Source organism: Lonchura striata, chromosome Z, assembly GCF_050655825.1.
Source record: "Lonchura striata isolate lonStrDom1 chromosome Z, ASM5065582v1, whole genome shotgun sequence".
Taxonomy (NCBI): domain Eukaryota; kingdom Metazoa; phylum Chordata; class Aves; order Passeriformes; family Estrildidae; genus Lonchura; species Lonchura striata.
In genome coordinates, this window is record NC_140740.1 from 70,367,465 (window position 1) to 70,391,940 (window position 24,476).

The 24,476-nt window shown below is 38.5% G+C and overlaps 1 protein-coding gene across 1 annotated transcript; it reads left to right on the top strand.

The window, feature by feature from the left end:
* Positions 1-13,109: 13,109 nt before the first annotated feature.
* LOC110471297 (relaxin-3) lies at positions 13,110-16,109 on the top strand. The gene is made up of 2 exons (XM_021531845.4): positions 13,110-13,397; positions 15,403-16,109. The coding sequence occupies exons 1-2, from the start codon at positions 13,187-13,189 to the stop codon at positions 15,768-15,770; spliced, it is 579 nt and encodes a 192-aa protein (XP_021387520.1). The 5' UTR covers positions 13,110-13,186; the 3' UTR covers positions 15,771-16,109.
* Positions 16,110-24,476: the final 8,367 nt, after the last annotated feature.

Here is a 24,476-nt window from a genome sequence, read left to right on the forward strand (position 1 = left end):
CTCTAACATATCTTTTTAAAAGAAATTAACTTAAATATGGTATTATGTTTCATCTGGTTTAAATTTTACATCTACATAGAAGAAGCTTGCTCAAAGAAAAGGAATTACAGGCATTTTTCTTTACATTTTATTCCACCACTTATTTTTTTGATGGAGAAAGTTGAGGATTGTTTCTTTCAAGTGAAAGAAAAAACATCTAGTTTAAAAAGAATATGAAAAATATTTGATAATGTTATCTGGCTGCTGTCTATAATATAGAAACAAGTCATTTTCAATTATAGTAGGTTATTTATATGAACTACTTGTAGACATACATGGAAGTACCCTTGGGCTTCTGGAAGTTGATATGACAGTCTCCTGCAGTATGGTGTTTAAATTTATTGTTTGTGACTTATATTTTTCTTTCAGCACTTGGATTTTAAAGAGCTGTCAAAGTATATAACTAGTGTGAGGGGGTTTTTGTTGGGGTTTTTTCAGGGTTTTTTTTGTGTGTGTGTATTTGTTTTTATCACGTTAGATCCTTTAGTTTACTTTTGTAAGTTTGAACTTACAGCCTTCTTTTTATACTATACTTGCTTCTTTCTAAACACTGGGCATGTTACACTGTCTGTTTTTCTTCTTCTCCATTGTTCCCTTTTTGCACAACAATCCTTGTCCCACTTCCTTACCATGTGCTTCTTCAAATTGAAGCTCATTTAGAGTAATACTGTGCATCTTGGAAGCACAGGTCCTTATCTGTTGCTGACAGGCAAACAAAGGATCTCTTAATACTTTTCACATATGTGGAAACTACATCTATAATCACCCTAAAGATGAAAATATAGTCATTAAATGGATATTACATGTCATTATTTTATCTTATCACGTCAGCCCTCAGCAATTTACCAGGCTTAGGATATTTGGGACCAAAATGGGTGTAATTAATGCCAGTGTACTTGTTTATTTTAGAATTTCCAACTGTCTTGTAGGTAACAAAATAAAATCTAATTATTTTGATATTTTATTAAGTGGTTTGTCAGCCATTATATAATTATTTCTTATTAAAAAAAGAAAATCAAAACAAAGCAATCTGAAAATTATGGCTATCAGAAAGGTAAAGCCTGTTGATATTTTTTGTGAGAACAACAATTGAAATGTAAGTCTTGAGGAAGAGAAACAGATGAAATAGTGCTGTGAGACTATAGTGAATGTTGTTTTTCCTACTGTGTACAATTATATGTAATTAGATCTGTCCCTTTTTCATTATGCTGTCTCAAAATTATTTCTACCTATCTAGGTACTGAATGAACTTGTAAATAAGATAGCAATATCAACATAATCTGAAGAAATAATTAGTAACAATTTAACAGAAATTGTTCTGTTCAGGCTAAATCAATAGTAAGGGAGGTGAATAAATGGGTGGAAACCTTAAGTAATTACAAATCCTTTAAATTATTCTTGAATTAGAAAGCAGGAGAAAAGAACATATTTAATTACATTTAGAGATTCATTAAAAGAAAACTTTCTGAATTCAGTCTTTGTTCTTTCTTCCCTGGAATACACTCATTTAAGCAGCTGGTATTCTGTTTTCTGTACCTTGTTGAACTTCTCATCCAGCTTGGTTAGCTGGCCTAAACATACAAACCCAGGTGTTCAATTTTTTCCCCACAAGATGAATTATAAACATTGCTGTGAAGAAGACTTCTTGTTCTGTTAACTAACTTCTCCACTTTGGTTTGAGACTGCTTATTTTGGCAAAATTATTATTTTTTCATCACTCAAAGGAATTTTTTTTGTGTTCTGTATAGTTGAGAGAAACTTTTGAGAAATAGTGAATTTACCTTGCTTAATGAAAATATACCAGTAGGTTTAGATGGGACATGTAATTAAAAAAAAATAAATCTAATAATCTGCTTTTTTATTCTTCTGTACCATAGAAAGTTCTTCCTGGACATGTGACTATATTGACTAGATTGTACTTTTTTACTGTTTTTAATTTTTGTTACAGAAGTATTTCCTTGTGGACTTTTGATATGTATTCATAATCTGTAAAAGATCTGTTGTCTTCACAGTGCTTTTCTGTATTTGCAACTGTGGTATTGCAGAAGAGTTATTAGCTTTATTATGCATCATGAGGAAGAGGAAATCCTCAAAGGGCAAAGAGGTGTCAAGATTGACTCTAAAATTATTACGACTAAATTAGAATTAAGCAGAATGAATTGGGGAAGCAGGTACTCTATAAATCACCATGGATTTATCACGCATGGAAATGCGAAGGTCAGAGAATCTAGAGAGTCCTCCTGAGACTTGGGTCCCACTCAAAACCTAACACTTCAATTTTAGTTGTCTGGACCTTGAGAAGCACAATGAGAAAGTTTCTGCATAAAAACATTTGCTAATTGACCTAAATGTTTTTTGGTAGAATCTATTACTGAAGAAGGCCATTCTCAATCAAAAGCCATGAAAGATTGCCTTCTTAGTTAGTGTTTTGGATTTATAGACCACTGTGAGATTTAGTTAATCTTTAAAATAAATGGATGACTTAATTTTGTTTAACTAGTCTCCCTTTAGCTGGAAAGGCAACTAGCACTGCAGAACCTGATGAGAGAGAGACAAACAGCCATGCAGATTGCTTGGACACAAGAATTTCTCAAATATTTTGGGACCTTTTTTGGACTTGCTGCTGTAGTTTTAACAACTGGGTATAAAGTTTATTCCCTAAAAGAAAATATGTTACATTATATATTTCTATTTTTCTGGGTCTTGGTTTTGCACTAAAAGTAGTTATTTTTATCTAGTGGTTGCTCAGAGATTGATCAAATGACAAATGGACTCTGAATTCTGTTTGCTTTGAATGTGCACTGGTTATGTCTCTACTGCAGATTTATTTAAAATCAGAGACATGAGCTGACAATAAAATGGCAGTAAAATATCTGAAATACAAGAAGTCCAGTGCAAAGTAAAAGTTGTATGTGGAAGAGGAGAGAGTATTTAAATGCCATGCTATTTTCTTGTCTGTACTGAGATTTAATGAACTGTTAGTGAGTTGCACATCCTCCATCTGAATTTTTTTAATGCAGTGAACAAGTGGGCATATTCTCAAGTCTACTCACTTAAATTTGAATCAACTGACCCAAGGAAAAAAGAAACCTGGCTGATAAAGCTATATTGCATAGGGAAGAACTTGCCCTAAAGTACTTTTTGTTGATAATGTTTTCTTGGGCTGTAATCTGTTTAGAGGAAATCAGGAAACATTTGCGGTTTTGTGTATATAGTGAAGATTAAATGCACCTTATGCATTATGGTTTCTCTGTAGCATTTGGAAATGAACATAGAATCCACATTGTTTAGATGGCACTGCACATGCATACTAGATTATCACATACTAGATTATCACATAATTATTAGATTATCACATATTTGTTAGGTAATTTCAAAAATTACTACTGTATTTTAAAAATATTCTTGGGTTGAGAAAGGAGGCAACCAGAAGCCAATGTTTCTGAGGAAATAAAGATTTGGTCTATTAGAGATTAAAGATTTTTAGAAGGATACACAAGTCTTAGACAGTCAAGGTCAAGTGCTGATGTGCTGAATATCCTAATTTTTTTTTCTGGCACAGAGTAATAAAAAGGAAGAATCCAGCAGTTTTGCTGCCAGTACTTCCCTTAAGCTTTGTATTTTCCTATCATTATGATATGGGCTATGGGACACTACTGCAAAGGATTAAAGGTATGTAAGTCTGTCCTGTTCTCTCAGAGAATCAAGCTTCAGATAATCTGTTACTTTTTTTTTTTTAATGGCTGGGAGAAAACTTATAATAGATATTTGATGGATTTTTGACAGAAGTATGTCTCATTTTTTTCCATCTGTTGAAGTCAGATATTTTGCTAGTCAAGGGTACTTACTATACTTTTACAGCATTTCTTTTCAGTTAAGGCTATCATTTACTCTTCATGTTTCAAAATATTTGAATTCTAAGGTTATAAACACAGTTGATGTAAGAACCGAGTAACTGGGAGAAATGACAGATGTAGTGTAGAATATAGATTTACTTCTGTATTCTACTCCGCTGCTGTTTTTCTGGGAAAAGGGTTAGGGATGATAATATAAAGGAATACAGACATAAATCATGGCCTTACACCTTCATGACCAAATACAGTCATCAGGTGATGATCTTACTGCAGTCCTCCAAAGACTGAAGAAAGGTAAGCCCTGGAAAGTGGGGTCTTGCCTCACAGTTGTCCCTTGTCTAAGTGATTAAATTATATACATTTTGTTGAAGTTTATGGAGATGCATTTGTGTTATCTGTGATTCCTAGTGCAGGAGACTGACTCAGTGAATGTTGAGTGTAAGTAAAAACAGCATCAGGCATTGGCTTGTCACCTGCACAAATTCACTTATTTAACTAGCTTGGTTGTCTTTTCTGTACAACAATACTGAAACAAAATAAAAATCTGTTTCAGCACTTAGTCTTCAGCCTCCAGATCTAACACACAGGTTTCCTAACTCTGTATGCTTCACTGAAAACAGTGGTAGGTTAATTAGACAAAATATGCTGTAGTTCCTGCTGCCTGCAGGTGTAAATACATTTAGGTGATGCAGGATTGCATGCCTGTGAACATTTCCCCAACAGCATTAAACAAACTTCTCTGCATTTTAATATGAAGAGTCACTTAAGCATAGGGAAGAAAGGGTAGTCCTTGGAAATCAAACTGTTGAAAAGGAGATTAGTACACACAGAGCAGAATTAGTATTTGGAATTTAGGATTTATATGTAATGTGTTTTCTGTGAACCATGTGGTCCTGTATAGGTTGAAGAGGGGCAATGTGGTATCCTATTGATTTCCAAATAGGAAAAGTCATCTGCAGCACTTTAGATCTGTTAGAAGAACTCCAGCATTATGCAAGGCTTGTGAAAATGTTTTTCAGAAAAGAAACTGTGGAACCAAATAGAAAATAAAATTTTCTATTAGAAACATCAAGTTTCTAACATCAAATTGGAACATCAAGTTTTATCAACTAGAAACACCAAGTGAGGTTTCCTAGTATCATGGCATGGTTGAGGTTGTAAGGAATCTCTGAAGGTTGTCTGGTCCAAGCCCCCTGCTCAGACAGGATCATCCATAGCCAATTGCCCAGGAAAATGTCCAAAAGGCTTTTGAATATATCCAGGGATGCATATTTCACAACCTTAGTATGAATAGAGTACAGATGGGAAGGTGCAGGAAAATAATAACCCCTGTGGAAATTTGCATGTAATTCAGATCACTTCTGGAAAGGGAACTTCTGTACTTATACTGAAGAGCTAAAATTATTAGGGAATGACAAACTGCCTTATAAGAAAAAAAAAAAAAGAAGATTAATTTGTATAGCTTTGTAAAAAGATGTGAGAGATTTGGGTCTACAGATCCTACTTACAGGATAGGATAAAGAAAAGTAAGGAAATTAAACTCATTACCAATATCAGCACTGGATTAAAAGGAAGTAGAATAGCCTGGATTAATCTGGTCTGGAAATCAAGTTCAGGAGTTCATTTTTATTTTACGGTTAAAATTACATAGTTGAATAGAAGGTTTTATGACACAATTGACCTGCCGCCACAATGCTTATTCTGAATACGCAACAGATCCCCATGTTCATTCCCATACCTTTGCAACCAGTTCTCTGCTTTTCTGTTTATTCTGTTGGTGCTTAATCTCTCTGGTGTAATAATGAATGTATGCATGATTCCCTTTACTGTTCTTACTTTAAATGATCTTTTTCTTCCAGGGTATACTTGTCATCAACCTCATAGCTAATTCCTTCTCCTAAAATAATCTGCATGGTGAACCTTATATCTAAACTAATTTAATCACATAACATCTGCATCTACTGCCTTTCATCCTTTGGCATAATTTTTTGCCCCTGAAAGGTTTCATTGTTTCTCTTTCATTAGGCATTCTGTTTCTGATCTTGCTTACAGTTAATTTTTTCTTCTGTCTCTAGCCTACTTGACCAAAAATTATCTCATTATTTTAGTATTCTTCCACACTGAAATATTGGAAGGGTATTTTTTCCTGCTTTATATCTTGGGCTAATTAAAACCCAAAACTGAAGATACAGGGGGAAATACCTCTTTCGGGTTCTGCTTGTGCTGTTGGAAAGCCCTAAGTTTCCAGTGTATCAGGACCTAATCTTTTGGGTATGTCAGGGTTACAGGACAACTGTCAAACTGTCTTTTCTAAACCTCTGAGGACACAATCAACCTGCTGTTCTGTGTTCTTGGCCTTGCTGTTTGTTTTTCCTCCTAGTCCAGGCATACAATGCTGGTGTTTTCCACACAAATTATTAGAGGAGGGGATGGATTTTATGGCCAGCCTCTAATTGCACAGAACTTCTCCACTAAGCAATGGAGCTCTGGCTACCTTTTCTGAGATTTAGATAGCTGAGTCCTTGTATCCTGAGCAGTCAGTGGGGCAATGTCCTCTAGTACATGTGAGGGACAAGCATAGAGATTTGTCTATCTATGTATCTATCCCCAAGATCCCTTGCTATTTCATAATCAGATGCTATATGCAACTGACTGATGTTGTGGGAGTGGTAACCATTGTTGGATATTACTGATGGTCCCAGGCACTGTAGTACTACAAAACTTACAGCTGGGAGATGTCAGCACTCAGACCTGTTTTATAGAATGACCATAATCCTGACTGCACTGCAATATTTAGTCAGGCTGATCACACATAAATACAGTTTCAAACCACTGCTATAAGAATCATAAAGCTGGGATTTAAGACATGGATAAACAAGATTATTAGCATTGTGCCAAATGGCATCAGCCAAAACAAATGCATTCTTTGCCTAATCTTCATCTCTTCTTGTATCACAATCAGACTACCACAACCTATGTAAGATGTTCAGTCTGTATCTTTGTTTTTTGGATTCTCCGTCCTAGATGTTTTCATTCCAGCCTTACCCAGAGCAATCTGCACTCTAAAACTTTTTCCTGCTATGCTTCATGTTTAGGTAACTGCCTTAGCAAAGATTTTGTGAGCAGTGGGCCTTGAGCAATGCTTCTTCAAGACCTGTGCTGCCCAAATTCTGACACCTTTTAGGCTAGTCCTGAGGCACGAAGAAAGATTGTGCCCAAATATGATACATCTGTGACTCTGTGTACAAGTTTACTTGTTAAAGCTTATGTACACCTTCTTCTCAGATTCCTAATTACCCCACCAATCCAAAATTCCTCAGAGACAACTTGGTATATTGACATCAGATTATTTATAAAATACATAGCTATTTTCCTAATGTGGTCCAAACAAGAATGGTTAAATCAGTTTCTTAAGTTTTTTCCCTTCTTTGCTTTCTAGTGTAAGACTGAGAAAATTGACCCTTTTTATGCTTTAATTTTTTTTTTCCTCTTTTTCTTTTCCTTTTTAAATTTTTTTTTAAGGTGAAGAAGAGAACATACTTGACACACAGAGCACTTTGTTGGAATTGCCTAAAGAACCTATCACATATAAAGATTTGTAGAAAATCAGAATATCTCAGAGCAATTTCTTCATTGAAATCAGGAAGATGGTATTAAAGCTACATATCTGAAATGTGATTGTAATACTGCATTTTAACATAATTAAATAATCAGAAAATTGATAAGATTATGAGCTCTTATAAAATCAAAATTTAATGGATTTTTAAAAAATGCAATTTTTAAAGCAATTGGTCCCATATTATATTTATCTCTTAAAAATATTCATTGTTCTGTAGTATATTTTCCTTGTTTATAATGAAATATTGAATTTGCATTGTTTATTCAGAGTCTGAAAATAACTTTCACCTGTATTAAAAAAGTCTAGTAGTGACCAAACTCAGTATAACCAATAAAGATATAGTAATTGGTAGTTCTAAGTTTGTACAAATGTATAAATTATATAAATAAATATATACAATTTTCAAATACATTTCAGTATACACAGCTCAATTTGAAATCAGGAGCAGGCAGTTAATTTCTTTGAAAAATAAGACACTTTTTATTTGCCGTCCTTTAGGCAGTGAACTCACCATTTCTGCTTCAAGTTCTGGAATAAACAGCTTTTATCAGTAGTAGGTTCAGAAGTAAGCTCATAACTTGCTAACTGTGTGTTTTACTCTTAGGGAAAACTGTGTTAAAGTATGAGGAGAGATAGCTTCTGAAAAAGAGGAAACAAATTATGTAGCTATTTCCTGAATCTTTTTCATGCATGTTCAACATTCTGAAATTCAGGATAATTTGTTTTTTGATAATTGAAATCAGAATTTCACTACTAAGATGAATATTAACTTAAGCTAAAAGCAAGAAAAATTATTAATGTATGTTTTTGTAATGAGTAGATCCAAGTGACCTTATAAGTACTGAAAAACTGAGTGATTTTTCACATGCCTTTACTCTAACATGGTATATCCCAGGAATATAGTTTTAGTATACTTTAATGTTCTGATGTCACACTTGGAAAAATTGTTTTTGTATTGGAAATCTTGTTTAGAAACAGATTATTTTGTGGTTTGGATGGAAATTCTTCTAGCATTAATCTAATTGTGGAACGAAAAACAAATGCTCAAAGGCATCCAAAAATGAATTAAGCCAAAGTCTATATTGACAATTTGTTGACTTAAAAATTAAATTTCAGCTGGAGATAATATCCCAAATATGATTTTGAAGACTACTTAACTAAACTTAGATTATTGTTACAATAAGACAAAAGCTTCTCAATGCAGAAGAAATTAATAGCACAGTTTCCACAGTTCGACTTCTGAAAGTGCATTAACTTCTGCAGTCACTTCCGTAATTGGTTCTGTCCCCTGCATGTTAACAATGCATACAGTCTGTAACTGGTCTCAAACATGATGTGTTTTAATGGTCAGTGTAATAAAATGAACACAAGTACTTTCTTCTTTTCCTTTGAATAACAGGGCATTTGCTATGTTTCCTCCAAGTTCTGAAGTCCATCTTCCTTTAATTTTGAAGAAGTCTTGTATGTTTTGATGTCTGTTGTCTACTGATACTCTTCCTTCCAAAAAAGAAGGGTATTTCCATGTTTCCATCTGTGCCTTTTAGCCCACATTTTAATCCTATGAAAGACATTTTCACAAGAGAATGGTTTTAACAGACCATACAAGAGTTTTACTTATAAATCTTAGAAAATTAGGAAATACTCTAATCGTATCCACTGTGAATTAGGAATCAATACCTCTGTGCTTATGACAGATTCCTGACTAGGTGTTTGATCAAAAGCCAGTGTTAAAGGGAGCAAAATCCCTCACCTGGTCTAGGTAGCAGTTTTGGGGCATAATAGGGTAGCTATATATTAGTCCATCCAAACTAAATTTGATTTTTTTTCTCCCGAAGTTTGAACTTAGATCAATAATGTTAGTCTATTGTAAGGCTCCACACTAAAATGTGACAGAAATGGGGTAAGTTTAATCCAGTATTACACAGTATCAGTGAAATTTACCAAATTTATTAAGGAAAAGGCTCTAAGAAAGATGGTCTAACCCAGAAATAGATTTAGATGGGCTATATAGAATGTGCCAAAAATCACCAAGGAGTTAAGGGTTATTCATCTTTATTGTCCTTATTTTTTACTGTTTGCTTTTGCTTTTTGAAAAAATGCATGGTTTTGTTTGAAGATGCTCATTCTTTGTTGCAGAGCTAGTTTATTCTACTGCCTGTGCATTAATCAAAATGCTTGCATGTGCTGTGCACAGTCATATCTGTAACACAGTGACAGATAAAAATAATTGAGTGGTATAACTTCCTTCAGAAGACAGTGAAAGAAAACCGGGGCTTAGGAGTGACAAGGTTTACTTTGGGGAAATACATGTTTACAGCGTAAGTTGCCCATATTCATCATATTTGTTATAGAAATAAATAAAGCGCCTAAAACATCCTGCTCCTTTCTGTCATTTGTGCTCAAGTGGCCTCAGCTGTTAGACTTGCTTTAATACATCACAACTGTCTTTGTTTTCATGAATCACTGGGGGAAAAAAGGAGAGCAATTCCAGGGGGGGCCTGTTCTGGCCTGAAGGCACTACTCTTACCACCTTAATTCTGTTGGGTTTTTCGGATTATTATGTCTGATAGCCATACATCCTGAATCAGTATCATTTGGAGCAGGATTGTTCTGGAAAAGGAAGAGTCAGTCATGATTAGAATGCCAAAATTAAGCTGTTTGTGTTTTAATTATAGGTATGAACCCCAAGGAAGTGCATGCCACCTGCAAGCCACAAGTGCTTCCACCTCACTCTTGTTTATCTGGTTGTGATAGTATATATGAGCATTGAGGAGAAACAAGCAAAGTCACTTTGGAGAGTCCAGTTTGGGCTCCTTCCTACAATAAGGAAAGTTGAAAAGCATGGCCCCTTCCTACATGCTTTGGAGTTATTTTATTGCTGACTGCATGTTGCTGCTCTTAAAAGAAATTTCTTCTTCTGGATTTCTTTTTCAATTATGAGTTTTCTTGAGATTGAACTGTTTTCTAAACTGCACAATCCTCTAATGAAGGCAACTGGATAATGTTCGTGCTTGGTCATCAATAACATCGATGCAGTGGTATTTCCTATTTGTTGCAGAATCCTGTATGGTATTAAACAAACTTTAAAATTACTTTAAATTCATGTTTGGACATCTTTCAAAAACTAAGTTGTTCTTGCAGCAGTGAATTGCATTAATTTGAAATTAAGTCTCTGGAAAATACCTAATGAAATCAGTAAGTTTTTGTCTTACTGCTGACTTTCTTTGTCTGACATTTGGGAGTCATAGGAATAAGGCTTTAATTCAAGGTATTCAAGGCTACTGAGATATTGTTAAAGGATATCTTTTTTATTTAGACCCCAGTTTCCATGAAACCTCCTTTACCTTCTATAAACTTTGCTATTTTTCAACAGATTAATAATTTAGTGCAAGGAGGTAAGTAGTACAATTATCTTTACCTTTTTATAAGAAATAAAAAGATAAAAATACTTGCATTGAGCCAGTACACTGGATGTACTTGCCTTGAAACATCCTATAGATCATGAATGGAAATTAGTTTCTTTACTCCGCTGTTGTTTTTTCTTCTTTATAAAACAAACAGTAGGAAGTCATATAGTTACTTCAGATTTGTTAAATTTATATTCTTAATCTTCTTCTGCATGTTTTGTTCTGAATAGTAGTTTTTCTAATCACTCAGGAGGTACTACCCTTCTTGCCTTGTCCGGATAGTGCTTTTTCACATTACTACAGCTTTTCAGACACTGAAAAAACAACTGTCATCTAGAAGACTACTTAAAGTCCTCACAGAAGTCCACTTGATGTGATGGTATTTTCAGAAAAAGTCCAACAAAATCAGAGACCAACAAAATCAAGGTGCTGCTCTCAAAATTCAAGTTGTAATTACCCCTGCACAACTTCTGTCCATAACAGTATAGTAGGTAAGACTTCAACTGAGGGAGAAACAGATCAAGGTTTTGTTCTTCAGGAATTTCAGATTAGCCAGCTTCCACTTCTGCAGATTGCATCCTAGCAGCATTCTGGATGACGGTGCCTACTGTTGAAGTGGTATCACTGTTTGAACACTTAAGACTGGACCAAAAAGAAAACTATCTGGGTTTTGGCTGGGGAAAATTTAAATTTTTAGTTTAGTTGGGGTAGATCTTAATTTTTTTGGTGGCTGGTATCTGTCTGTATTTTGGATTTGTGCTGAACACAGGGTTAATAATAGAGAGATGTTTTTGTTATTGCTGAACAGATAAGAGCCAAGGCCCTTTCTGCTTTTGATACTGCCACACTGGTGAGGGGTCTGCGGGTGCTTGTGAGGAGATAGAGTCAGGGCAGATGACCCAAAATGTCTAAAGGGATATCATGCTGGTATATGAAGTGGAGAAGGAGGGTACATTTGGAGCCACAGCATTTGTCTTCCCAAGATGGCTGAACACCTGTGTACCCACAGGAAGCACTGAATCAATTCCTATTTTTCTTTGCTTTTGTGTGCAGGTTTTGTTTTCCCTGTTAAACTGCCATGACTTTTCTCAGTTTTCTAAGTCTTTCCCCAGTCATACTAATGTGGGAATGAGCAAGTGGCTGTTTGGAGCTTGGTGGTTGGCTGGGGTTAAACACAACAACTTTGTTCACTATTTTAGCCCTCCATAGCCTTGTTCTAGATCCAGCTCAGTGTAAAACACCCAAGTCCTCCTTGAAGAGGAAACTGGAGACTGTAACTTCTCTGCCAGCACAAGTGAATCATACACCTTTGTACACTAGTCTGTGTATATGTCTTCTCTCTGCTCTCCTAGATTGAGTTTTGATGGATTTTTTTTATATGCCAACAATAGTCAAGGGTTTGAAAGCATAGCCTTCATGTGAAAGGATCTATAGACAACAGTTTCAAGGTATTTTAAGAGAGATTAACTTCTCTGGTTCTTCACAGTATGACTTCTTATAAAAACTCCTTGTCCTATTGTACTGGGGAAAAAAACCCAAAAAACAACCAAGCCGGCAAACAAATCCAGAAGTAAAGTTTACTTTCACAGAGTGCATAGCTCTGCATGGACTCTAAAGACCACTACCCTCGTCAGCCCTATTCAGGAGGCACCCAGATGTGGAGCTCCAAATCTCTAGGATGCTCACATTGGAGCCAGGGTATCTCTGACACTTTGATGCCTATGGCTGCCACTGAACTCAGGCCTCCAGTACAACAAACGTGAGAGGAATTCAGGCTTTGAAATCCCCCTTCAAGTATCCACAGCTGAAGTACTTCCTTGAAAGTGCATTTCTTTTACTTCACTTGTTTCTGTCTTTTTATGTCAGACAACATTTTTAGGACACAGAGGTAGTTACGGAGATTCCAGACCTACAACGGCAAAACCACTCGAAACGAAGTTTCTCAGTTTTTCAAAGCCTGGATTCCTCTCCGGGTAACTGTGGGCCAGGAGCTCGAGGAGGGAGCCCGAAATCGAGGCGTGGCGGTGTGAGGAGCCGCGACAGCTCGCCAGGGCAGAGGGAGGCGCAGGGGCCGCCCGGCGGGACCCGGCAGCCGCGGCGGCGGGGAAGGGGAGGGGGCTCGGGGCCGGGCCGGCGGTGACTCAGCGCCGGTCGCGGCGCATAAAAGGCGGGCGCCGGCGGGGCTGGGCTGGGCTGGGCGCCGCGGTCGGGGCCTTGTGGCGGCCGTCGGGTCTGCTGCGAACGCGGCCGTGGGACGGGGCCGGGCGATGGGGATGGCCAAGCTGCGAGTGCTGTGCGCCGCCGTGGCGCTGCTGTGCGCGGCGCCGCCGGGGCATCCCGGCGCCGTGCTGCCCGCGGGCGAGGGGGACGGGTACGGGGTGAAGCTGTGCGGCCGCGAGTTCATCCGCGCCGTCATCTTCACCTGCGGCGGGTCCCGCTGGAAGCGGCTCTCCCTGCTGGCGGCGGAGCCCGCGGCCGGTGAGTGTCCCAGGAGCGAGCCCGGGGGCGGGCGGCTGTCGGGGCGCTCCGCTCGCTGCCGAGCCACGGCGGCGCTGCGAGGAGGGATGGAGAGGACGGGAGGGAACGGCGAAGGGCGAGCGCCCCGTCCCGCTCTCGCTTTCCCTCTAGATCCTAGTTGGCATTTCCGAGACTTTTGGAAGGACGCCCTGAGATTCAGGGGGAAAGGGACTGCAGGCGCTGGGGCATTATTTGCCGGGATAATCTGGAAAGTTTTTGGTCAGTTCGGAGGTACCTCCGGCAGGGCTGCCGGCCGCAGAGGAGCTCCTGCTATAAAATCCCATAAAATCACTCTTCTCCCCTTTCTTGGCCGTGGGGGGAGATCCGATGCGCCCTGGGGAGCGCTGGGGAATGCCTGTCGCTACGGCTTCTCTCCCTTCCCAAGGCTCCGTAATTCCTGTCGGCGGAATGAAGCGGGGTTCCTGCCGGGGCTTCCCTCCCGGACGGGAGCCCCGGCGCCGCGCTGCCCGTCAGAGCTCCCGGGATGCGCGGGAGCGCCGCGGGCGTGGGATCCCGCGCCACGTTCCCACTCTCGGGTGCTCCTCTGCATCAAAGAGTTGGCACGCTGGGGGGCACGGGCTCTGGCGCGCCTTTTGGGCTGTGTTCTCAAGCTGCGGTAAATGTAATAGTAATTTTAAGTGATTAATTTGTGTTGGTACTTTCAATACTGAAAAATAATGTTTTTTAAAAGGACAAAAGTTGGAATTATGGCTAAAACGTGCAATGGAAGAGATTATTTTTTTCTGATTAAGCACACTTTATAACCTAAGACTTCAGGCAGCTAATGAAGCCAGTATTCTGGGTTTTCTGGGAATTTTTGCCACTTTCCCCCCCCGCCCCCAACAGGTTGAGTAAAAGATAAAAGTAACCTTTGTAATTATAACAAATTACTTACATACAGCTTCTGTGGGGATTATGTTCTTGCTTAGCAAATTGTGCTTTCCTTTTTCTTAATAGCAGCTTCTGTTAATAACAGCAGTCACTAAGGAGTCTCCACTGTGCTGCATAATGTCTAACTAGAAGACTTCTCCACCCTAAAGACTATCAAATGGCAGAAACTGTCTAATTACTAAAGTAGCTACATCTACTTTTATTTTTGCACCTACTCAAGGCGGCTGTTCTATCTGAAAATTATGTTCTATATACTAATTAGCCATATTTAAGTAAATACAAATGTTGCTGGATATTCTCACATTCAGCTTTCTGAAACAAAAAATTGACTGTATTAACAGCACTAAGAGGACAAGACAAAAGAAGATATTTTTCTTCACATTAGCTGAAGTAAGCAATGCCATTTGTCTTGCAGAAGCAAAATCAAGAGAAATAGTGTAGGGTGAAAGGAAGTAGGGCTGTATTTTTGAGAACATTTTAGTCAGTGAGATGAAGCATGTCATAAGTAAATTCTGCAAGCCCCTGATATGCCTTGAGAAATGAAAGAAATTAGAGGAAGGCATCAGTTAGAATAGCTATAGAAAAATGCAATCTAGGAATCAGTTTGCATACAATCTTTGCTTATTTAGTCCTTCCTACATTTGTTCTTCACTTGATGCTACTTTGCGTGGCTGTGCACAGGAGAGGAGGGGTCTAATCTAATTCATCCAACACAAGACACGACTCTGTGATGTTTCTGGGTACATGCCTTTACAACAAAATTCTGATTCTGTGGAAAAATTGAGACTTTATCAATAACACTGCAGTTATAACAGGATGCCTTTACTTCAGCTACAGTTGTTTCTGTGTAGTCTGCATGTCAAACAGGAGTTACAGACTTTAAAACATAGATTCTGCTAAAAGTAGACTACAAGTAAGTCGTGGTGTGGAGACTCTCAAGTACTGACAGTTCTCCTACATAGCAGTGTTTCACTTATTACTAACTGAATGGGTTTTGTTGCTATTTCTTAGAACTGTGTAATCCTTTTGATGCTCCTACAGTCTGAATTTAAGAAAAGTCTTCTCTTTAAACCAGATTCTGCACAAACAGCAAGTAACAAACTACTGGGAAGCTTCAACCTGCAGTCAGTTTTGGATCCTGAAGTGGAGCAGCTACAGAGAAGCAGCCCATTTCTTGGATGGGAGACGTTTAAGGACTTGTATAGTTTAAATTACTATAATGAATATGTACCGGTGGCAGGTGACTTAAAAAAACTTGTTCGCCAGGTAGAGGAAGCCGTTCAGAAGGACAGGGGGGGAACAGGAAATGCAAATCCTATGGAATCAAGCAGCTACCTTTGGGCCAGGTATCCCAGAAGAAAACGGGAGTCTCTGGGTTTGGCAGGAATGTGTTGCAAATGGGGCTGTACAAAAGCTGAAATTAGTACTATATGCAGAGTTTAAAATCCTCTCTACACTTATGCATGAAATCAGTGTTTGTTACAGTTTGTTACTACTTGGTTGATTACTTCATGGAGGAAGAAAACTCTTGCTGTATTTTATCTTGTCTATATGTGCCGATCAATATAGCTGGTTTTCTTTAAAAAAAGCCCAAAAACAACAAAACAAACAAAACGTAAATGTAATTGCAATGAGTTTGTTTTGTTGTAGTAACTTCTAATCTATATTTTTTACTAAGTCTTTTCATTTTAATGTTGAGCCTTTACACTTATATTACGAATGTATTATACCTTTGTAACACTTTAAGAACTTCAATATTTCAATAAAATGTAATTATACTAAGTGTTGCCATATTATTGTTCATCTGTCAAAAAAAAAGTGTATATAGACTCATAGAATGGCTTTTGTTGGAAGGCACCTTAAAGATCACCTCATTCCATCCCCCTGACATGGGCTGAGATACCTTCTCGTGGATGAAGTTGTTCAGAGCCCCATCCAACCTTGGCCTTTAATACTGCCAGGGATGGGGCAGCTTCTCTGGGCAACCTGTTCCAGAGTCTCACCTCACAGAAAACAATATCTTCCTCACGACCTAACCTAAACTCCCCCTCTTTTAATTTAAACCCCTTACTTCTACTGCTACTAAGTTACTAATGAAGAGTCCCACCACCTTCCTTGTAACATCCTACAATACTAAAATGGGATTCAAGGTACAAAGCTGTAGAAAAAGAATATTTTGCCAATTGAAATTCCATTTGACACTGACTCAACTTGCTGGTTATTTTGACCACACATTTTACACTTCCTTGTGATTACAGAATTGTTTTTATGCAGTATTATCTCTATAGAAATTTTACTGCAACACAATACTTGCAGCCTGAGTTTTTTTTTATATTTATGTTCAGGCTTAAATAGTTAGAGTATTAACACTTCAGTTATTCCTTTTTTACTTTACTTGCCCATTTTTTTCCCTACTGCTGCAGAGTGAGAGTGCTGGATGTGCATTGAGTAACTTGTACAGATACTCAGACATCTTTCCGTGTATTCGTAAAGTATGATGGTCTACTCTAATTCAGATGTACTTCTAAGTTGTTAATTGCTACTGTATTTATGAATAGCTGATTTATTCTTTGTAGTTTCTAATCCTTTTGCCTTCCTGCATGTTTTTCTTAACTACAAAAAAATTATATTTCTAGCAATATGGTTCCTAATGTGAGGGTTTTGGTTTTCCTGACCTCTGTGATACTCAAGGTAACTTAACTTTGTAGTGGTAGTTGACTCAGAGTATGCTTCAGAGCTTAGGCTGTGAGGTTGATGCCTTTGGCTTTGTTCTTCAAATTATCTTTTGACAAGTATTCCTTGATTAGACTACAGACTACTCCTCTCTGCAATTATTGCATACTTTTTTTTATTCCTTTTCTTAAGATATTATTGTTATTGCAGCGATAAGGCATCTATCAATTCTTTTAATTTTTTTTAAGGCATGAGTTTAATTTAGTAGAGATTGGGCAGAATGGACATTCCCTATGAATGCTGTCTTCCATGAAAAATAACCATCTCTTCTGTCCTTGTAACAATATTTATAAAGAAATGAGTCATCTTGTTAAACGTCTTAGTTGTAGTGATTCTAAGATGCTTTTTGCCACTCTGAGGAGAAACAGCAACTGTGTGACACTCTGCTATAGTTTTGGGTGGGATTGTTTTTGCAACAGATTAGCTAAATGTCTATAGCTCGGCTTCCGGTCACTTCTCTTCATAGATAGTTTTGGGTTTGGGTTTTTGATTAGGATTTCCTAGAAGATTACAAGAGGAATTCGAGGGGAAGTATTCCTTATTTTTGAGCAGTTTCAAGAATTTTTGGAGTTAAGATTACTTAGTAGTAATGTGAGGAATAAGAGGTAGATAGAATCCCTATAAAAAGCGAAAATGTGAAAATTCCATGGAAGAAGAAAGTGAAAATTATCCTGTATGTATTTGTCTTACTAGAAAACTGTCTTCCGAGCTTTTGAAAATGAATATTGGAGAAGGTGAATGGTTATAATTAGTAAATGGTTATAGCAGACTTGAGTGAAACAAAGATGTAGTTAAAACCTTAAATTTTTGAGTTTAAGACTTGAATGGAACAATCTGGAGTTTAACCTGCTGGGTTAGATGTAAGCCATTGGTAAAACTATAAATAGTGTAAGGGGAAATAGTGTTTGAAAGTGTTTCAGGCTGAGATGAGATTATCAATAGAAAAGTCAGTCTTTAACAGATATAAACAGGCTTTTCTCAGAGGTATGAGTCAACCCAGAGAAAAGATGAAATTTGTGTTTTCACTTGGTTTCTCTAATAGGCCTTGTCATAGTGTGCAACAACTTTGGCAGGCAGGCCATAGCAAAGGCAGATGGCACAGACAAAAATTAAGTCTGTGTTTTAGAGTAAGAAAGTATTTGTGTACATATTACAGTATGCAAAGGGTTTCCTTTCCTTTCCTTTCCTTTCCTTTCCTTTCCTTTCCTTTCCTTTCCTTTCCTTTCCTTTCCTTTCCTTTCCTTTCCTTTCCTTTCCTTTCCTTTCCCTTTCCCTTTCCCTTTCCCTTTCCCTTTCCCTTTCCCTTTCCCTTTCCCTTTCCCTTTCCCTTTCCCTTTCCCTTTCCCTTTCCCTTTCCCTTTCCCTTTCCTCTCCCTTTGCTGTGACACTAGACTGCATTTTCTAATTATTTCTTTGCAATGTAGCCAAAGGTGACAATTACGTGTCACTCAATTGGTCTTGAGGATGCCATCTGCCTACTGCTCACATCACTTGGTGTCCAGAGGTACTTTTTTTAAGATGAGAAACAACTTTTTTTATGTAAAATGGATGTCTGACTATTTGGGTAGGGAAAGCAAATATACTTTGAAGCAAGCATATTTTGGAGCAGGTAGCTCAAAATGTAAAATAATGATAGAGTTGGGTATTGATCCATATAGCAGAGCAAAAGGACACTGTCTCTGCTGAAAGCGCCTTTGGGAGTGCTGCCATATGCATCCAGCAGCATAAACATGAGGACACCAGTTTAAGGGAACACATTCTGCTTACCATCACAACTGTTCAGAAACATACACTTTTTAATGAGGAAAAAATTGAGGGTTTTTTCCAACATTTCTTTCACAGACAAATTAGGTATTGAGGAAAACATTGTTTTAACAACTTGCTGCTTACAGAAATTCCTTACAGTCATGTTGATTAAGTTTTAGTGTACAGGAAGTGTCCAATTTCTGGATAATTTATTAAGATGTGTGAGCCAACTTCTGAAAAGCTATTTTTAGTTCATGAGTAGAATGACATATACCAGCACATTCCCGTACCTGCACTGCCATTTGTGTCTGCATGAGTGTAGCCTGAATGTTTTGGGGAATTTTTTTCACAAGTGTAGTCTGATTCAGGTTTGACTATGACCTCCTAGAATAATGCCCAAAGACATGGGAATAATTCAGGGAAGTATGTAATAATAGGTTTCCCAACTCTGTTCCCTGGTATTTCCTTGTTTTAAATCTGATGGAAAACTCTTAATGCAATTATATAATATGTTGAGTGTGGTATAGCTAGAGCCCAGTACCTCAAGGAGTGATGATATGTAAGAACATAGGTAGAATGGTAAATGTACTACAGAGAACTGTGCAGCAAGTCCCAGACACTTGAAAGACACATGTCCCTCCTAATTCTAGTCCTGTTTGGCAAGTTCTTTATTTTGCCAGTTTTTTAAACAATAGAGGAAAACATCCAGATTCATGAGTTACTGAAGATGTGCTGTCCTTTTTTTTTTTTTTTTTTTTTTTTTCTTTTCTAGCCTCCACTTGCAGGCTGGAAAAACATTGACATTTATTTTTGTCTTCAGGCAGAGCTGGAGACAGATCTGGAGTTAGCACTCTGAGTATTAGGGAGAGTTCCTGAGACTACCATGCTTCCTACTCAGCTGGCAGTAGAGAAATGACTGTAGAAAATTGCAGCTCCTTTCCTTCTCAGCAAATGGAACCTGGGTAGATTTGTATCCCACCTCCTGCTCTGAAGTCACTCACCTGTATAAGCAATTAGCTCAAAGAGGGTCCTTTACTAATTGATGCCACATTCCCACCACACATTGAATGAATTCTATTAATCACACAGCTTTCATGTAACTTGGGGACAAACACCTGAGCTTTTGGCTCCTTACCCTGGATTTTAGTTCCGACAGACATACTTGACTGTTAAATTTCTTTGTGCCACCTGCTTTTGTGGTGAGAGCTTGATATTAGATACTGCACTGTAACAGTGTGCTTGTTCCATACTGTTTTCTGACCTGCATAGTCTAGAGAACCAGAACTAATGGGAAGGAAACCAAATTCTCCAGCTTGTGCATCAGATTCTTTTCCTTCATCTAAGTTTTTTCTGCTACCTAAGTTTTTCCTGGAAGTTTTCCACACTAGATTTGAATTTCTGCATGTTCCTCAAGTGCAGTTGATTATCATGTTTTAACCTTAGAGTGATATATCTCGATGATTTCTCAAGAGCACAGAATGGTTAACACATATGAGTGATGTAGTATATCTCTCATGTACAGAAAGTTAGATGACAATTAAAACCCGCCTGTCAACCTTTGTGCTTTGAAAACGCTTGGGTACTGCCCTTCAAAAATAGGCCAGCCAAACAGCCCACAGTCAGACATGATGCCTTGTCTGAATTACCTTTCCTGGACTGTAGTGTTTGACCTGAGACTCTGCAGGTCTTTCCAGTTTCTGTGAGATCTCAGCCAGCAAGTGATGCATCCTTTCTGGCACTCAGGAATGCCTCAACAGGACCTGTTTTGTCCAAACAAGCCGAAAGCAAAGTGCAATATCAGAATCAGAGGATCCAGTAGGTTTCAGCACTCCTGGTGCTTAATTTATTCATTATTAGTTAAGCACTCAGTGCTTAATTTATTGACGGTTTTTCCTGTGTCAGCCACCCAGTGTAGTTTGCCTGTGACCATATGCTTCTGCTACTGCAGAAGTCATTGAGCTCAGCAGCAGCTAGTCCTGACACCAAAGGCCACTTTTGGAATGCTTCTCTGTTAGTGTAGTCTTGCATCTTATTGTCCCTGCACCAAGAGATGAGCTGTTTCCCATGTAGCAATACAGTTTTTCCTCCTGACCTTTTTTCATTTGACATCACAGCAGTGGGCTGAGGGCTCCCATGCAGCGCCATGCTGACCACAGCAGCCTTGTGCCCTCTGTGTAGAGCTTTTGAGAGACATACCTTTATTTCAAAAGGCAAGTCAAAATTCCTGTCCTGCTGACACATGGTAGCTGTTGGCCTTGGAACTCCTCAGTAACATGAGCAGCTGGCGTGCTCCATAATGGACTGTGGACAGCTAGGGTGTCTTCCTGGTTTGAGGCATCTGCATCCCACAGATCCTTCCAGCCCTGATTCAAGGAACAGTGTGGGCCAATTTACTTGAACAGCAAGGAACGTTTTCAGAACCTCTTAAGGTTTGTAGCAGTATGGCTGTACTTCGATTGCAGAGAAAATTCTGGTTCTTTTCACATTGTTAGATTTCCTGCATTCCCAACATTCTTCTTAAATCTCTCAGTTCTAGTTCTCTTGGGTTTCTTCCACTCTGAGTGCTGCGTGAGAGTGAACTGTGTGTTCATCTCTGTGTATCTAAATTAGAAGACTCAGAAATTGAACCGGCCATAGGAAAAGGGACAGTGTTCTGTATTGTTCCAGTTGTCTAGCAGTCAGTCAGAACTTGTTTGCAGTGTCTTGCAACTGGGTTCATCATGTCCACAGAGGGGTGCAGCTGCCAGTGCTGGGCACGAGAACAAACAGGACAGATCTTTGAGAATCTATTTATTACTCCCAGGGAGGAGGGATGGGACGGAGAGGAAAAGCCCAGGCAAAAGCAGGGTTGTGGGGTTTTTATAGGGTATTGCAGGGGTGGAGTTAGGGTTCGGGTCAAGGGAAGAGTTACTAGCAATGCAAGAAGGGGCAAATTCCTGTCTGTTAGGAACAGGGGCATGCCACAGTGGCCTGAGGCACAGGGTACCACTCCAGCCATCCAGTGGTGCTGCTATTTGTAAGCACATAGTGCTTGCCTTGGCAGGTTTGGGTGAGTGCAATGTGATGGATCTGCCAGACCCCCCCCTCACCCCCCCATAATTTTCTTTTGACTATCATCCACCATACCACAGGGGTTTACCTGCTTGATCTGCTGGGCTGCAGCACACATTTCACAGTGTCCTGGCTACAGGAAAAGGGGATGGAGCTTTCAGTGCTGTGTGGGTGTGATGACATGGTTTACTGCATAACACACGCATATCAACGGGGATACGGTTTCAGCAGAAAAAAACAAGAATCAGGAAGAAGGGGAAGTGTGCTATCTTGGCTCTCCCTAGCCAAGAAGGTGTCAGGATCAGCCTGGTGGAATCAGCCCTGCTCCATCACCCCAGTCCCTTCACTGTTCTTTTGAGCCCAGTGGAGTGAACACCCTGGCTCTGGCAGAGTGGAAGCAGCTGTGCAGGGCCCAAAGCTCTAGCTGAGCCAAGCCAAGCCCCACTGGTGCTGGAATTAACCACATGGGACCAAGCCAGGCCTGGGGAACAGCACCAAGCACAGCTGAGTTCAGCAGCCAAAAAAAAACCCAAAAAAACCAAAAACAAAACAAAACAAAACAAAACAAAACAAACAAAAAAAAAAAAAAAAAAAAAACAAAGAGAAAAAAAGAAATGAGACATGCAACATGGATGAGCTATCTTCCAAGTTTGTTTTGTTCCAGCTCTTAGTTGTTTTCAGTTTTCAGACTGGTGGAAGGAGGAGACGTAAAGCTATGGGAGCTTTCTGCATCTTACTGCTTTTGGGCACTATCTCAGTGAAATGGTTTTTCTTGTTCACAGTGGTGAACACCCTTTTGTGTATTAGGTCTTCCTTGAAAGAGCATCTTTCCCTCCCATTTGACAGAAATCACCTCCAGAGGCTGAGAGTTTCTGTCCTCTTCCCAATCTCCTTGTCATTGCCCAAATTCTGTGACAGGGATCCCAGTTGCTTGTCTTTGCTACCATCTGGTTTCATACCATGTGCAGTCTGAGTGGCCACAGTGCCTTCTCATCTGCTTTTCTCCTCCTCCCTGACAGTGCTGTCTAGTAATGAGCAGTGTCCAATAAATAACAGCCAGGGTCCAACAAATGGATGTCCCTCAAACACCATTTTATTCAATTTTCTTATATTGTCTGTATTTTAAGATCTTCAAATTGAATGACTGAACAGAGAGGAAGATATCAAAAATGTTCTGCATGTGTAACAAATGCCAGAACAGAATACTTAAGTTTCAGGCAATCCAATTGGGTTTTGAACTACTGTACCTGTGGAGATCAATTTGTTTCATTGTAATAAGGGACAATAATAAGATTACAGTTGTGTTAGATGACTTCAATAAAGGTACCTGCCACCTGGTAAAAGACTCAGAAGAAATGGAAATGTGAGGAGAACCAAAAGCTAGATTAAACATGTCAGGAGAAAAAGCCATACTATTGCAGAGTTGTATCAGAACTGCTGTAAATCAGACTACCCAAACAAGAACAGCAAAAAATTCCTGTTTAAGTTCAAAGTATCTGTCTGATCAGTACAAATATTTTAAATATATACAATCAATTTTATCTGGGTGATATCTTGTTGAATGGTGCACAGGGAAAGAAAATTATAATTTTGTTTCACCTCCTCTGTCATACAGCTGAATCATAACACTGACTTCTTAAAAAGAGTGTAAGTGTCCTACAAATGTCATTGTATTAGTGATTTCACTTTGACACTATAATCTTGTCTACTCTTTTACTGAACCTAGACAACTCATTTTAACGTTGGTTTTTCTATCATATAGAACAATTTTTACATAACTTTTAGAAGACTTAATTAAGAAATTGAATATTAACAAATAAATTATTTTAAATAGTTAAATTTATCTCAGTATCTAGCTTAAGGGCATTGCAATACAGCTAAAATTGCAGTAATTTCTCCCCTACAAGAACTTCACTTAGCAATAGTAAGTCTATTATTGAATTTACCTAACAAGAACAATGAACTAATAATAAGCTAAACAATTCCATCAAGAGCAGTTGAAAAAAGCACTATGAAATGTAGATGTTGGATGTGTTTCCTGAGCTAGAGCTGGTCATATTGATGGCCTTTTCAAACTATCAGGTCACTTTTAGGACTGGCGGCTTCTCAAAAATACTGATCTCTAAAGTAAAAAGGTTAACCAACCTTAACATCTAGCCTGCATACAGCAGCTTTCACACTGGAAGTGTGGCACTTACACAAAAGCTTATGCAGATTCTTACCTCTGGAAGTATCTCTGAAAAGCTCCCAAGTAACATTTAAGGTTGAATTTAAGCTTGACTTCAGTCTTCAAAAAAAAGGACCTGCCATAAGGGTCCCTTCACTCTGTTCACTTGTGTGCCAGCAATGTCGGCCAAAGACATTGCCTGTATAAAAGAATGTTTTGATAGCAAATGTTTTGACTGTTCCTAAACATAGGAAGTAATTTCCCTAATTTTTGAAGACCAGAATAACAGACTTGCACCTCTTGATGAGAATGAAAGGAAGTGTTTCTTCATATCAAATTAATTTGCTTAGTGAAAACCTTAATTAAAAAAAGAGATTAAAAGCTCTCAGTCTTATTGTTTAGGTAACACCTTTACTTTGGTACACCTAAGTTTCTTCCAAAGAATAAATGCT

Coding starts and splice junctions, on each gene's coding strand:
- LOC110471297 (XM_021531845.4), top strand. CDS start 13,187: ATGGGGATGGCCAAGCTGCGAGTGCTGTGCGCCGCCGTGGCGCTGCTG. Junction 13,398..15,402: donor GGCGGCGGAGCCCGCGGCCG/GTGAGTGTCCCA, acceptor TCTTTAAACCAG/ATTCTGCACAAACAGCAAGT.